The sequence below is a fragment of the Pelobates fuscus genome, chromosome 4, assembly GCF_036172605.1.
Source record: "Pelobates fuscus isolate aPelFus1 chromosome 4, aPelFus1.pri, whole genome shotgun sequence".
Classification (NCBI taxonomy): domain Eukaryota; kingdom Metazoa; phylum Chordata; class Amphibia; order Anura; family Pelobatidae; genus Pelobates; species Pelobates fuscus.
The window spans coordinates 130,683,201-130,700,444 of record NC_086320.1 but is presented as its reverse complement, the minus strand read 5'-3'; the positions used below and the strand labels follow the sequence as shown (position 1 = coordinate 130,700,444).

The window sequence follows — 17,244 nt, the reverse complement described above, 5'->3', positions numbered from 1 at the left end:
TTTACATTTTATTTTTAAGGTGAAATAAAAGTAAGGTTTTATTTTACCATCTATGAAGTCTCTGGACTGCTATCCCTTTTTGGTACTTTATTTTTGTGGACCAGCACCAGGCACTACAATGATTGGATTCTGAAATGCAGGTCCTGAAATTAGATAGGTAAACAAATGATAGCTAGATTGACACACAGATCTTAACCACATGGAAAAATAATATTACATATCCCCTGGTACTGACTTAAGGTTTTTTTTTTTTTTTACAACATTTATGCCAAGACAAAGCTTACATCTACATTTTCATGTAAACTTCATCATGTAATCAATCATGTAAAACTATCCCAACAATATGCAGTTGATTTGGCTCACAAAAGTTTTCCTATATCACAATATTTTTGGGTCAACATAAGATTGCATAATTGTAATTAATCTACTAATGTTTAAGTGTATTATGTAAATAATATGCCATTTAATATTATTTATATGAAATACACAATTTTTATATAAACATCTGGAGAATGTATGCAAGATTTATCTTTGAGCATTGTCTGATTTTGCCTTTTTTCCTTTTTTTTACAGTGTTATCTATCTTAATTCTCGTAAAACAGAGAAACAAAAAACATGATGCATTGTTAGAGAAAGGAGAAGACTTCATGCAGAACTTTGTCAAGTATGATGATGAAGGAGGAGGAGAAGAGGACACAGAATCATTTGATATTATAGGACTTAGAAACCGAGCAGTGATGCGAGAACCTAAGTGCAACAGGAAGATCAAGAGAGATATTCCTAGTCTTTACAGAATGTCTTTAAGACTTGGTCCAGATGTAGATATATTTAGAGAATTCCTTGTTGAAAAATTAGAAGAGACAAATACAGATGTTAATGCTCTTCCACTTGACACTCTTCACATCTATGCATTTGAAGGGACAGGTTCAATGTCTGGATCACTCAGTTCTATCGATTCAATCTGCTCAGATACTGAACCATGTTATAAAATGCAAGAAATCAATAAGTAAATATCGGTAATTTTATAATGGCACACAATAAGTCAAAAGTCAGGGACCACCCAATTATTCATTAGACATTGCAAGATGGTTAATGTTAATAAATTCATGATGGTAGCCTAGGGGCAGGAAAACCTATGCAATAGGTTTATCCACTGCATTGCATTTTTTTTACATCATTCAATAATGAAGTGGTCTATATATAAATATATTTTTATTTACATATTAAAAGTATTTTGACAACCAAATTACAGTTTTAATTATAATAAATAAAAACATTATGAGGAAAATAGTGATATAATGTTTGATGAAGAATTATATATTAATGGGTCTTACCCCAGTTTTGGTTTATGGCAATACTCACAAGTCAACTGGCAGTTTCATTTTTTACCATAATAATGCATTAAAAAATAACTCAGAATAAATGTTAAAAAAAAAGATTGCTACATAAATTTGTGCACAAGGTATTATATACTTCTATGCTATCCATTTTTTTCTGAAATATGTGCTATAAAACCATGCAAATTAAACACCACCTACAAGCCTATGATGTTGATATGCTTCATGGACTCACTCACATGGTTCACAAAGGTACTATTTGCTTGTGAGTTAATTTCTTAGGTTATTGCACCATTTTTTTGCCTATTGCCTATTAGATATTTATTAATCACACATTATCCCTGTAAAAATGAATGAGTTCAAGTTGGAACTACAGTTTTATGAGTTAAAGTCTTTTGCCAGATTTGTCAACAGAGAAACTACAGTTGTTCGCTCAATCAACATTTTTTTTTGACAATCTTTATTTCTGTTTATTTTGTTTGATAAAACAAAATTTCACAGTATAGCGTTGAACATATAACAAGAATGTAAACAGCAAGGATGGCCGGTATGTGACCTTTAGTGAAAATTACTCATGCCCGAAGTTGGAATGCTATTAGTCAACAGGCATCTGCTTCATGTGCTAAGGAGAAGTGCAGGTAGTGAATAACTACATATGGAACCAGGGATTTGATAATCAAGAGATGGTGGGTGATCAATGCCTCCACTAGAGTTACAATAGGGTAACATGTCTATACATAGAGGCTGTTGGTTTCAAAGTCAGTGAGGCATCATCGTGAGTTGTCATGGGATGCGGGGGACAGTCGAGTGGTAACTGCCTACCCTCATCTATCTCTGTTCTCGTTGGTCGGGGGGAGGGAGGGGTGAGTTCGAGGTCGGTCGCCTGTCATGGGCAGGCTGAGGGGGGCACTCATCAGAGGCGAGAGAAGGGGAGAAGAACAGAAGCCAGGGGGTTTATTCACATGTGAGTGAGAGAGGAGAGGAAGGAATAAAAAGTGCCTGATCCATTGCTGGCCGTGTACATCAACCATGGGGTCTAGGTTCCAGTGTAGGTATCCAAGCGGCCATGAAGGGCTGTGGTCAGCGATTCTATAAAGTATAGCTCACTCACCCTGTCCACCCATTGCTTCCAGAGTGTGGGTATGAGGGATTGTGCTGCCATAAGCAGGTGTTTAGTCATGGACTTCTTATATCTCATATCTGTGTGGTGTAGGAGCATGGGTAGAGGTTGAATAGGTAGGTCAGAGTCTGTGATTTCTCTGATCTTTGTGTTCACCATTGTCCAAAAGGTGGTGAAAGCCAGGCACATCCACCATATGTGGAACATTGTTCTGCCCTCCGCTCTGTACCTCCAGCAGTTATCTGGGGTATCTGTGTTTCTGCGATGCAGTAAGGCAGGTATTCTGTACCAGTTAGATAGTAGCTTATAGCTTGTTTCTTGGTATTTCGAGCTGATTGAGCATTTGTGTGTTAACATGTAGATTTTATCCCAGTCTTGTTCAGTTAGAGTTTCTCTCGTCACGCTTTCCCACTTTCCCACTGGACCGTTGGAGTGGATGCTTCTCCTCCCCTAGGAACATGTTATATAGCATAGAGATGTCTTTAGTTGCATGCTGGCGGAATGTGCAAAGTGACTCGAAGTGGGTCAGATACCTGTGTAGGAGACGTTTGTCAGGGCTCCTTGTGTAGTAAGTTCTGATTTGGTGATAGCGGTATTTGTCCAGGCCTGTCGGAGTGGAGTCAGGGAACATAGTGGCCAGTGGTTTGTGTTGAGCACTAGCACCAGAGGTGAATATACCTAATAAATATTTAAGTACTTGTAATTTTACCATTTATACTGATTTGTTAACTCTTCATGTGGGTAACCTCATGTGTTTTTGAGAGTTGATATCTGAGGTGTTTTTAACATTTGGGTTCTACTCTTGAAAAACTGTTTTAGTTATTCTCTTGACTAGTTCAATTAATTATTTAATAGTAACAAAAAAAAACAGTGAAAGAAATCTATAATCCCTATAGTATTCGTAGGAAAAAAGCCAGCGGTTACAGGCTATAGACACTAGAAGAACTAAAATAAGCTGTGGTTGTTCTGGTGACTATAGTGTCCCTTTAAATGACACATGCTACATCATGCTTTCATCTGGATTTATCACACTAGTCTTTTAAGGAGTGCCATTATATGTATTATATGTTTCCATGAATAATCATTATTAGAGTTATGTAGGATTTTAAGATCAAAAAGAGAAAAATAATTACATTGGTAGTTTTTCTCTCCTGTTACAGGATAGCAAACATTCTCTACTATCAATTGAGGAATAAATTATACAATAAATGTCAAAAATGGATTGAGCAATAGTTTTTATACATGTACATAGACTTAAACGGTATAAATAGCATTATAAGAAAAAGGGTCCAGGCACTCTAATATCTTCAGGCACCTTTATTGGAACATGTGGAACACTGCAACATTTTGACTCCCAATAGAGTGTTTGTCAAGCTACAAACATTTATGAGAAAAAACATAGTGAAAGTGCACAATCACAATCAACCAATTAAATAATCAATAGTTAATTAATTCACTCTAATAAAATTCTTGATTAATAAACAAGAAATCGTTTGATACTCGCTATCCATCAGAACCACATATACAGCTGGTCTTATAGACTATAAACAATATTGTTATTGAACCAGATGTGGTTCTGATGGATGGTGAGTACCAAATAATTTTTTGCATATTAAGCCATACTTCAATTAGAGTTAATTAAATCAATTAACTAATGATTATTTTATTGGTTGCTTGTGATTTTGCACTTTTACTATGTGTAGACTATAAACAATATTAATTATAGTCTATAAAGACCAGCTATATGTGTGGTAAAAAAAAAATAGTAATATGAAGAAAATTAACTTTTTGCTGAAAGAAATATAAAAAATCAATTGTTCCATATACCATGCTTCAAACAGTAAAGCAATCCAAGAAGACTTGCTGAGTAGGTAGTCAAAAACATGAATATTTAAACGTATACCAATCTTTACATTACGTCAACATTGCATTTATACTCAAACTTTATGATACTCTACGACAAATTAATATAAAATATCACACTGTTAAATATATACCTAATTTATATTATGTACTGTAATATAAACAAAAAACATAGACAAAGTGGCATCTATTCAAATACTTAAATATCCCTTGTAATCCAGAGAAGAATTGTGTCTATGAAAAAAAACATGTTTTTTTCTAGTACCGATGAGGATTCAATGTAGCGGGTCAAGCTGTTTCAGTCACTCTTCTTTATAATAGAAAATTGAAGTCAGATTAATTTAGTAAATGACATCCCCATACTCTGCATCTATACAGCTTCCATATGCTAGTTTAAAAAGACCTAGTTATTGCTTTTCTATTTTAATCAACTTTATATATTTAAAGTCAGTTAAGGTGGAGTTCAGTGAATATTCATCAGTGTTCAATAGAAGTTTGATACTAGCTTTCATAAACTTATAAGTGGAATGTTTTAGAAAGATGAGATGGTACAATAAAAGTCCAATTACATTTATTCAAGATTGTACACAAGGAAATATTTAGTTTGTGGGGTTTGTTTGTTACAAAAGAATATAAAGTAATTAGTAAATTTTTTATGATGTTTTATTAAAAAGTATTCTTGATACAACAGTTTCTCTAAATTATTATAATGTGTTAAATGTAGGTGTAAGTGGTGTTATTTTTTCTTCTTCTTCTCTATCATTAATGTGATATATGAGGTAATGCCATATGTTCAAAAAGATTTTACATGCAAATATATAATTATTCTGTTACATGTCTCAATTGTATATCATTTTGATGAATTGTATAATTACAATTATAATTCAAACATGAACTATTCAATATAATTTACTGTTAAAAAAGTACATTTTTTTTTAAAAATAGTAGTAGACTTGGAGATTTTTTTCCTTATGAACTGTAATTCGTTCAAACTTGAGCTAATCTGGTGTTTTTCAAAATTCCCAATTTCCAAACCACCATATAGACTAGTCACAAAACAAATGACTCAGACAATGGACAAGAATGTTGTTTGATTGGTGATTTGGAGTTTTGCCTGTGGGACCAAAAAAAAAATGATTGATGGGAAAAAAGACTGATAGCTAGGCGGTTATCATTCACAGATCAAGTAGAAATTGTCCAAAAGGAGGAAAAAAAGAGCAGTACAATACCAGGGACTGAAAGAAGAGTTATAAAGGCAGTAGTAGTAGTGTGATAGGAACAAATTTGGGGCTGTGACTCCCAAGTTAAGGGAGTTTCTTCAACAGATTCCAGGTACAACATCTAAGATCACTGTCCAGAAGAGTGCAGTTCTCCCTGGTAAAAGACCCAAGAATAAGGAATAAATTATTTCATTTTCATTTTTTTTTTTACATACAGTCATGTGAAAAATAAATACACCCGTTTGAATTCTATAGTTTTACATATCAGGACATAATATCAATCATCTGTTTCACAGCAGGTCTTACAATTAGGCAAACACAACCTCAGTTAAACAACAACACATGTTATTCTCCCCGAAGTCAGTCAGAGGAATTGTGTGTATAATTTAACAAATATAACAATAATACTGTAATTCATAACAGTCCAGCAGAAATACCAGATAGTTTAGTTTGCAATCCCTGTAAATTTCCAAAACCCAATAAAAACACAAATATGAGAGTTTTAGAGCACTAAAACTGTAAACAGTAAAACATTTTTACTGTGCTAAAAAACTCACATTTCAATTCAGTGATATCTCACAAATTAAGATCTCATCAGTGAAAGTGCAGTTTTTGGCCAGGGTTTGTGAATAACTGGCAAGTAGAAAAGACTGGGCATATGCTATTTTGAATACTCTGGGTTGTCTACATTTGCAAATGGTTTGGGGGTAATTCTCATTCCTGGGCTGCCATACAGACTAAAAGGCAACATATGCCAAGCTAATCGTTCTGTCAAATTTCAATATGCAAAAACTGAAATGGGCAAGCTCTTCATGTGATAGTTATGCAATCATTTATATGATCCATGTTGTACCTCATGCCATACACACATACATTAAAACAAAATAATAATGCAGATGTGGTTCCTATATTCAAAAAGGATACAAAATCCTTACCTGGAAATTATAGACCTGTAAGTTTAACTTCTGTGGCTGGGAAAATATTTGAAAGGTTATTAAGGTATGGTATTCAAGAATTCCTGCAGAAGAACATGGTAATCAGCAAAAATCAGCATGGTTTTATGAAGCACAGGTCATGTCAAACAAACTTGATTGTGTTCTATGAAGAAGTAAGTAGAAGTATACACCAGGGTGTTGCAGTGGATGTGATCTATTTGGATTTTTCCAAGGCATTTGATACAGTTCCATACAATAGCTTGGTGTTCAAACTCAAGGAAATCGGTCTAGATGAAAATGCTTGTTCTTGGGTAGAACATTGGCTTAAAAATAGAGTACAAAGAGTTGTCATTAATGGTAAATTTTCAAGCTGGACAGAGGTGGCAAGTGGTGTCCCTCAGGGTTCTGTTCTGGGACCCGTTCTATTTAACATCTTTATAAATGATCTTGAAAAAAGCATTGAAAGTCATGTTTCAGTGTTTGCAGATGACACAAAACTCTGTAAAGTAATACAATGCGAGTAAAATATTACCTTGCTGCAGAAGGATTTAGATAGACTGGGGGACTGGGCACTCAAATGGCAGATTAAATTTAATGTTGAAAAATTTTGCACTTCGTCGTAAAGAATGCACAAGCAACGTATACCCTTAATGGAAGCAAATTAGGGATAAAAACACATGAAAAGGACTTGGGGATTGTTATAGACAACAATCTATGCAACAATGTGCAATGTCAATCAGCAGTGGCTAAGGCCAGTAAGGTATTGTCATGCATGAAAAAGGGCTTTCATTCACGGGATGAGAATATCATTTTGCCTCTTTATAAATCACTGGTAAGACCACATATTGAATATGCAATTTTGGGCATCTGTTCTAAAGTAGAATATTATGGCACCAGAAAAAGTGCAGAGGCGGGCTGCAAAATTAATAAAAGGAATGGAATATATCAGCTATGAAGAAAGGTTAACAAATTTAAACCTATTTAGTTTAGAAAAACATTGCCTGAGAGGGGCTATTATTACATTATACAAATACATTCGGGGCCAATACAAACCATTGTGTGGAAAACTATTCACAAACCGGACTTTACATAGGACACAAGGTCATGTGTTTAGACTGGAAGAAAGAAGATTTTGTCTAAGGCAAAGGAAAAGTTTTTTCACTGTAAGAACAATAAGGATGTGGAATTCTCAGCCTTAAGAAGTGGTTTTATCAGAGTCCATACAGATGTTCAAACAGCAACTAGATGCATACTTGCAAAAACAGAATATTGAAGGATATAATTTTTCAATGTAGGGTAATAGCTGCTTGATCCAATGATAAATCTGACTGCCATTCTGGGGTCATGAAGGATTTTTTTCCTAGTTTGTTGCAAAATTGAAAGTGCTTCAAACTGTGTTTTTTGCCTTCTTTTGGATCAACAGCAAAATACAAATGTGAGGAAGGCTGAACTTGATGGACGCAAGTCTCTTTTCAGCTATATGTAATAATCATAATATGTAAATGTTTTCACTTGTGACCACAGGATTTCCATGTAGAAAAGGGTAAGGGTTAGCTCTGATATGTAACTGATCAGTAAGTGAATATATAGATAGATGACTGCCTGTGTTACAATGTTTTCTGTTTACTTCTATCTCTCAGTTATGTACCTCTGTGTAAGGCACATTATGCAATAGATGCATGCCTCACAGGGCACACTGAATTCATTTAGCCAATCCTTGCAGTATATGAGAATTGGGTCAGCTTAAGTCAAATCACTGAGTCATCTCGGGCTAATCTATTAGGAGCCTTTCTTGGTCTTTGTAAAGTGTAATTACTTATGTTGAATGGAGGTCCCCTTGCTATCATGTGTTTTTGTTGGCCACTTATTTCTGAAAATGAGGCGGACTATGAGCCCAATGCAAGTATAAGAAGTTATTAGAAGAGTGTATAAGTACAGCAGAGCTAAGTAAATATAAAAAAAACACAAATATGACATATATAGATACATGCGAATAAACTCCAAGTTCATACAGCCTCTTTTGAAAATAATAAAGAAAAATAGATGTGATAGTAGACTGCTTTAGATTACTTAGCATGGAGGAAAATAACATTGATAAACAGGCAGGGTTGTAATTCAGGATGCATATAACCAGCCAGGATATACAGGCATGACTGGGCTAGTTACAACTAAGAGTGGACATCTTTTCAGTTAACTGCAAAACAAACTTATAGACAGGCAAAAATAAAGACAAGGCATAATAAAATAAAATAGTGCATTCAACTTCCGTAACTGTAATGAGGATGGTTCTTAAGGCCTATGGCAAGCAAATTGTGAACAATTAAATAAAAAAAAGTGTACGGCTTAGCTTAAGAACAGTTCACTAATCTGTTGAGGACCTAAAAGTGGTTCCAGGCTTGTTACAGGTTCACTCAATTCCCTTAATGAGGCAGAGCCTTAAAGTATTCCCCGATAAGTGAGTGCATGGTAGTCAGGCATATGACACTTGCTGCACGCACACTTCCTGTTCAGCCCCAGGCTGTTATTGAAGCCTGTATCAAAGTTCCACTGACCCAGATAAAGTCCCTAGGCAAGAGTGATGGATCTCCTGGGTGTGTGGACAGTGTCCACGTGTATCTACATGGATGGCTTCAGGTCCATATTGGGATCACCAACCGAAGCCTCAGCCGGGATGCAGGACTGCATTGTCGGGCCTCAGTTTTTTCACAGAACCTAAAGCAGAAGGTGCCAAAGGCTTCTATGAAGGATAGCTGGCAGCTCCCTACCATGAGGCATTCTCAGAAGTGCCCACAATGGAGCCTCTTTTGTGATCCAGCCTATAATCAATGTAGTGGCAAGGTGGAGCTGGCAAGCAAGCAGCCCTTGGTGGGAACCAGGATAACCCCCACTGGCCCTATTATTTGCAGGATGAGCCAGTTAAGGCAAGGTCCTGGAGACCAGTCACTTTTCCTACCTAAACCAAGATCTAGGTTGCAGGTCACAAACCCTGGTTGGCAGAATCAACTGGGAGCATGGATGTCCTACTTACACAATGAGATGCCAAAAAGACACCCAAAGCAGACTTGCATTTACTTCTTCCAGAATTAGTCTTGAATCTGTGATTTAGGGACTGTTAAATATGAAGCACCAAGATGCTGAAAGAGGCTACATCTGTTCAGCTTGAAGGTCAGGTCTCACCCCCTCCCCTACTGCCCCTTCTCACCCCCCCATTAAAGGTTGGTTTATGGGTAGTGTTAGTGGTTGTATTAAGGGTTGTGTTAGGGAAAAAGTTAGGGGTAAGTTAGGGGCTGAGTAACAGGAATATACATGTGTGGGGTCATTATACTTGAGAACAGTAGCAGAATACAAATATGAGGTGTTTACAGTGGGACACCTGTGGTCTTTGAATTTCCCCAAAATAATACAGGTGTATAAAAATGCAAAAAAAAAAATATTTTGACTGAGGTTCATGATAAAATTGTTAAATTAAAAGTGTCAAAATGTTCTTAGTTAAATAGTCTGGGGATGTACTTTCTACAAATATATACAATTTGGATTCTGTGACTGCTATAAAAGTTGTAATCTCAGCATGACAAATTTTTCAATGTTTTACATTCAAACTAGCAATTCACTCCTTGCAATATTTGTTTATTGACATCTTACAATGAATGGAAATTCTAGATATACTGGGCATTTTAAATCCTAATTTCTCCTTTAAAGATATATTACTTGCCACTCTCTCTCAAAATAAAAACAGACCTCCTTATTAAAGGTGTGCACACAGCTCTACCACTCACATCACTGAGTAATCTGAACCACAAATCAACCTGCATCAAAGAGAGAAAACACCCAGGCAACATGTAGTAAGGATATTACTGCATGTTTGTGTCGGCCAGAATGTGAATTAAAAGTTGTATTGTCGGGGGCGGGTCCTGACACTCGAACTGGCCGGACGTGTTTGCCTGGAGCTCCGGCAACCCTGAGACTATTTGAAGGGAATTGTGCATTTTGTAAGTGGGTACCACGACTAAAATCCCCAAGCGAGACATACCCACAGCCACACGGACCCCGATAAGCATGTTAGCGCTCCGACCGGCAAACCATGTCCCAAGCCTGGCGACACTTAAAGGCGCGTGGCCTGTTGTCTGGGGGAGGCGGACGATCCCCCGGTGGAGAAAACGTGCCCAAAGCGACACTGGAGCCCCGTCACCCCCCCTCAGGACCGGTGGGGGATATCCCTGTCCCCGCTGGAATGAAGCACCACCATGCAGCAACAGACCTATCTCCAGCGGATCCTGAGCGGCACAGAAACAGCGAGCATGGCGATGCCAAGATGGCCGCCGAGCTGCAACCAAAGCAGAGTAACCTGGGCCCAACGGCTCAAAAGTGGAGAGAAGCTTTTGAAAGCAAATTTGATGCAATCTGCCAAGCGTTCTGGCACAGACTCGAAGTAAAATCTCTCCCACCAGCATCTCCTGCCAAGAGGGTACCCGAAGCTGTTATCCAATCCAGACTGCCCGATACTCTTCTGGGCTGGGAGCCTACCAGGAGTCTACTCCATGCCATCCATACACCCGTGGGGACGCCCGGGATGAGGAGAATTTGCGGGCCCACAAGCCGACCACCGAGATTGGGAGGCTTCATGGAAAAAAGGCAAGGGCTCTCATAAAGGCCCAGAGCCGAAGAGGTGGGAAATCGAGACACAGCGGGAACACCCGAAATAAACTACGAACCCACCAAAGCAAAGCATGCCCCTCACACCACTGCAGCCCTCGAACACAAGCCCTGGTCAGAGAGGGAATAGTTATTCTGACTAAACATGTCAATCTACAGCTACTAAAGTTATAGTTTTCCATTTAGTAACATGAAGCTAAATGCTGGGTGTCCAAGATAGCTAGCTGGACCCTGCGTAATAACTATAGATGTACCTGAAGAGCAAGTATTGATCTACATTCCTTAAAACAAAAAGTGCAAGATATCTGTATACCATGACATTGTTATCTCATGTATGTTATAATGTTGGTTTGTACCACTGTCGTGGCGCGACAAACTCATATTGTTCACGTTATGCACAATAAAAATAAAGAATTACAAAAAAAAAGTTGTATTGTCCTTTTAAGGTCAGATCATGTCTTGAAGAACCTCTATACTAAAAAAAATACACTGTGATGAGTTAAAACGAATTGAAAATGTTAGGACATGTAGCAAAATTCAAAAAATATTTCCAATTTTCTTGAAATGGATATATTTTCCACATAGTTCAGCCTTGGTTGGGCAAATGTGTTCTCAACTCATAATCATTTTTTTAATGAATAAAAACCCAAATTCTTCTAAAATTCCAATTCTAGATAATTTATTATTAAAGTCATTATATATATTCAATTATGTATTTTTTGTTCACATAAAAGGTAAGAAAAGTTAGACTTTCGATAAAATGAAAAGATATAAGAAAAGGTAAAATTAAAATGTGTGACTAGGGAACACTGAGTATAGCTGGATAAGCATATTCTTTTTTATTTCTATTTTGACACTCAGATTTAGAAATTATGAGCTGGTCAGTTTTTATTCTTGTGTATCATCATTGTGTCAATTCCTCAGTGATAAAATAGATGATCCAAATATTTATGATGCTGAAGGGAATTGATCAAAACCGTGTGAAAATTAAAGTGACAGTTTTATTTGTTGCAATCTTTGTTCTTTTCACTCCCTTCTTCTCTATCCCCCCATTTTTCCCTCTTCCCCTAAGCTCCCTTTCCCGTTCCATTATCCAAAACTTATTTTAAATCTAATAAAGTGTTAAATTGTAATTCTATTAAAAGTATCTATTACGAATACGCTGATGAAGAAAATCAAAATACATTCACACAACCATAAATACCTGTCCCGGCGTGAGAGTGGAGGTGTTAGTTGGAAGGAGTCTCAGGCAGGTTCTCAAAACTAACAAATACAGCTTTCTCCATGAATCGCTGATAGTTAATCTGTGAGGCAATTTCAGTCCACTTAGGGATCGCCTCAAATCTCCATTTTCTCTCCAAACAGACTTTGGTGGCCATTAATATATGCACAATTAGCATTTTTATTTCTTCTTTCAATTTGGGGAAATCCAAATGGAACAAAAAGAGTTGGGGGGTCAGTTCACTATGGGACTGTGTTAAACTTGTAAGTTAATTTTCTAACTTGACCTTCAAAGGTAATAGGCAGGTACATTCCCACCATATATGCCGTATAGTTCCAGTTTCCCTCTCGCATCTCCAACAAAGATCACTAATGTTGGGTTGAAACTTACTTAACCTGTCTTGTGTCAGATACCATCTGTGTAAAATTTTGAGATAATTTTTAAACAGTGAAATACTATGAATTGTTTTCTTTTTTTGTCAGATTTAAAGCGGTAACCTATTCACTGAATACAGATTCTGTGCTCAGCTCCCTTTCCCATTTCATAATCCCATGAAGCTTTGCACCCGTTTTGCTCGTATACAATAATTCTCTAATCTTGGAAGATAAATCGGAGCAATTATCTAGGTCATAGAGTTTATTCAGCTTATTACCGTTCTTAAGTTTTTCAATTTAAAGTAAGTAAGGTATTCTTGTCTTTCATAACCTAACCATAAACATTTTCTGGGACCTTAAATTTACATTTAATCAAATGGGATAGCATTATGGAGTCATAAATCAAGTATACATAGGGGAGGGATGTTCCCCCATCTTTCAATTTGCGGGACAAATTTGTGGATAAGCATATTCTTTTAAATCTGTTTTAGCCTAATTATTTTGCTTCAGTTGGTAATTAACCACCATATACTATTTAGCGAATAAAACCCCAAATGTATTTGCTACAATTTCCATAACACATCTCAGGACTTTATCATTCCCTAACATGAAATACATGACCAGTCACATCTTCATTGTTCCTAATATATCTATTAAACATAATCAAGATAAAATTGAAAATTAATTAGGTATAATTATTCTATATGCAGTTCATTATCTCCAATTCTAATTGCAATACCTCATTCTTATTCCTTATGATATTTGTTATTTTGTTTTTGATTGTCACAAATCTTTTTTGAACAAAATAAAAAAGAGGTTAATTGCAAAATGACATTACATATTGAAGAAAGTATGATTGCTTTGACTTTTCTTTTCTTCCATTACACACTTTCCTTTGTAAAACTGTAGCAGATGTTATTCCCCAATTCACAAAAGTTAATGCGAAAAGTAATACATTAATTAAAGAGATGCCACATGTTAGTCCGCTGTTTGTGTTGATGGTATGTTACACAATATGCTGCATTGTACGAGTACAGTAATAACAGCTGTTTATTCTACACACTATATAATTCTGAATTAATAGTGATAAAACGTAACCAAATAACTAGCATAAACTGAGCCTAAATGTTACAGTTACAAATAGTGTGTTCTCGTGCATTTTACCCAAATGAGGATGTATTTAAAAACATTCAAAATAATTTTTGTATGATAACGAAGTCAGTTTGCATTTATCTTTACAGATCACTTGATGGCACAGTATTTAGTTTATGTTTACCTATGTATCATAGGCTAATTATCTGCTATTGAAAACTTTGTTTATGTTGAGAAATGACAGGCTCACAGTTTAATTTGTATCTTTTTTTATTATGCAACGCAAAACTTAGTACAAAATATGCAGTTTGAATTTTACAACATAACATAAAGTAGAAAGATGTGTTTAAAATGAACACAGTAAGAAAAATATAGTGAGTAGTACTTCAATAATAATTGCATAAGGTGCAAACTGGGCCAGATTTACATGTCAGGTACCTGTAGGCACAAAAGTCTAAGGCGCCCCCTGCTCCCCTACAGAAAAAGTATAATTAATTTAGTAGCTAGACATTGCAGTCCTCAAACCATCAAAAACATATTCATATTTGACAGCTGCATATGTATAAAAGTATGTATGTGCATATTTCTGTTCTGCTTGTAATGTATTGTATTTGAATCTTTAAGTACAGTGTGTAAATGCAGCTATGTATTTGCACGCAGGGTTAAATATAATGTTAGAAATTGTTAGGGTAACGGGGGTTTAAGGTTAGAGATGAGTTAATGTCAGTTAGATTACATAGAATGTTTAATGTTAAAAATATAAACAGATTGAGAGTGGTTTAAGTTGTAGTACAAGGACTGTTTAAGATTATTGAGTTTAGTACTAGGGTAACCCCTTAAGGACCAAACTTCTGGAATAAAAGGGAATCATGACATGTCACACACGTCATGTGTCCTTAAGGGGTTAAATGTAACATTGGGGTACATGAGGTGTTTAGTTTTTCATAGGAGTTATGTATAGTAAAGGATTTATTTTCAGGTTTAGGCTTTGAGTGATTGAGTCTGAAGATTTGTTTGAAAAGTACATACATATATATTTTTTGTAAAAATTGCAGGACTGTATACAGTATTTCTGTTGTAGATCTGCTTTTTGAAATTACAGTTTTCATGTTTTGACATTTGTTGGAAGTTCACTGATGTCTAGAGAAGGACAGTTATTTTTTTTAGCAGAATAATGTACAAAAAATACTGCAGCAGGAATGTCTTGAATTTACCTAAAATCCTCCTGTCTACAAAATTTTAAAAAGAAGTGGGAACTGGCATAAATTGTCAGTATTTCATGGAGAAATATGCACATATTTGCATATTTTTTTTGTATCCTGATAGAATACCTATAATTTGAGTTCCTATAGTAACAGGACATTTCCTGCAAAGAGACAGCATTTCCATGAAATAACAATAAATGTAGCAAAAATATGCTCACTAACATTTTGCAAGTGTGTTGGTGGAAAAAAAAACAACAACAATATGCAGTAGTGATGTAAAAATTGTCACAAAGCATAAAAATATTCCCCCCGTCCCCATCTCTTCTGTAAAACATTGTAAAACGTAAGTGGTTAGGTAACTTTTGTGTTTACTTTTATATGCACTACACTTTTCAATTAACCCCTTAAGACCGCAGGACGTACCATGCCGTCCTTATTTGGGCGGCTCTAAACGCCGCAGGACGGCATGGTACGTCCTGGGCGGTCTTCAGCCCCACGTGGCCGGCGGCACATGGCCGCTGCAGATCGCGGTCGGGGGGCATGCCTGGCCCCCCAGGCAGCCCCCCTGTGCCTGGGGACCGCGGTCTGCAGCTTCCGATCGCAGTGACAGGCTGTCACTGCGATCGGTATTTACCATGTGTCAGCCGATTTTAAAATCGGCTGACACATGGAGCCGGCCGCGTTTTCACTGTGCAGATCGCGGTCGGGGGACATGCCTGGCCCCCCAGGCAGTCCCCCTGCGGTCAGTGACCGCGATCTGCAGAGTCTGATCGCAGGGAGAGGCTGTCTCTGCGATCTGAATGCAGAGACAGCCTCTCCCTGCGATCTGATCGCAGTGACAGCCTGTCACTGCGATCAGAGTTACTATGTGTCAGCCTATTGGCTGACCCATAGTAACTCCAATCAGGATCCCCCTGCAGATCGCGGTGGGGGGGCATGCCTGGCCACCCAGGCACTCCCCCTGTGGCCAATTACCGCGATCTGCAGGAGGTGATCACAGTGACAGCCTGTCACTGTGATCACTGATCCTGTGTGTCAGCCAGTGATGTAAAATCACTGGCTGACACTGTCTCTGCCCCTCTCCTCCCCTATTAACCCCTTAAAGTAAAAAACAATAAAAATTAAAGTTAAAAATAAAATACACTTACATCATTTATATATATATATTATATATATGATCTATATATAATATATATATATACGCACACATTTACACATACACTAAGTGTATTTTAATATTTATATATATATATATAATATATATATAATTATATATATATATATATATATATATATATATATTAATATCAAAATACACGTAGAAGGATATTGATTAAATATATACATAATTATAATTATATATATATATATTATAATAAAAAATATGTAAATACGTAAAAAAAAAATTAAAAAAAAAAATTAAAAATATATATGTGTGTAATTTCGTTCTAACTGTATTTTGATATTAATATATATATATATATATATATATATATATATATATATCAATCAAAATACACGTAGAACAAAATAATATATATATGTATATACCCAAGTATATACGTATACATCACTATATGTATAACTATATATAAATAAAAAATAATAGTAAAAAAATTATATATATATATACATATATATATATACACACACACACGTGTATATATAATAATTTTACATATATATTTATGTAATAATTTTACATAATTAGGTCCTTTTATTAATTACAATTTGCAGGACCTGCCTAACAACCCAGGCCGAAAGTATAGGGAATTTAATTTGCTAGCACTATATTTAACCCTATAACTTTCCAAGACACTATAAAACCTGTACATGGGGGGTACTGTTTTACTCGGGAGACATCGCTGAATACAAATATTTGTGTTTCAAAACCGTAAAATTTATTAAAACAATGATATCGTCAGGGAAAGTGAAATTTATTGCATTTTTCGCACACAAACGGCACTTACACTGACGATATTTTTGCTGTCATACTTTTTACTGTTTTGAAACACAAATATTTGTGTTCAGCAAAGTCTCCTGAGTATAACAGTACCCCTCATGTACAGGTTTTATGGTGTTTTCAAAAGTTACAGAGTCAAATATAAGGCTTGCGTTTCAGTTTTTTCATAATGAAATTCGCCAGATTGGTTACATTGGCTTTGAGACCGTATAGTAGCCCAGAAATAAGAATTACCTCCATAATGGCATACCATTTGCAAA

General features: G+C 36.0%; 1 protein-coding gene across 1 annotated transcript in view; it reads left to right on the top strand.

The window, feature by feature from the left end:
- LOC134608627 (cadherin-19-like) overlaps positions 1 to 3,401 on the top strand; it is a 207,801-nt gene extending 204,400 nt beyond the window's left edge. Inside the window, exon 12 of the mRNA XM_063451610.1 lies at positions 574 to 3,401. Within this exon, the coding sequence (XP_063307680.1) occupies positions 574 to 1,010 (437 nt within the window). The 3' untranslated portion in view covers positions 1,011 to 3,401. The remainder of the gene's footprint in view (positions 1 to 573) is intronic.
- The last annotated feature ends 13,843 nt before the right edge of the window (positions 3,402 to 17,244 follow it).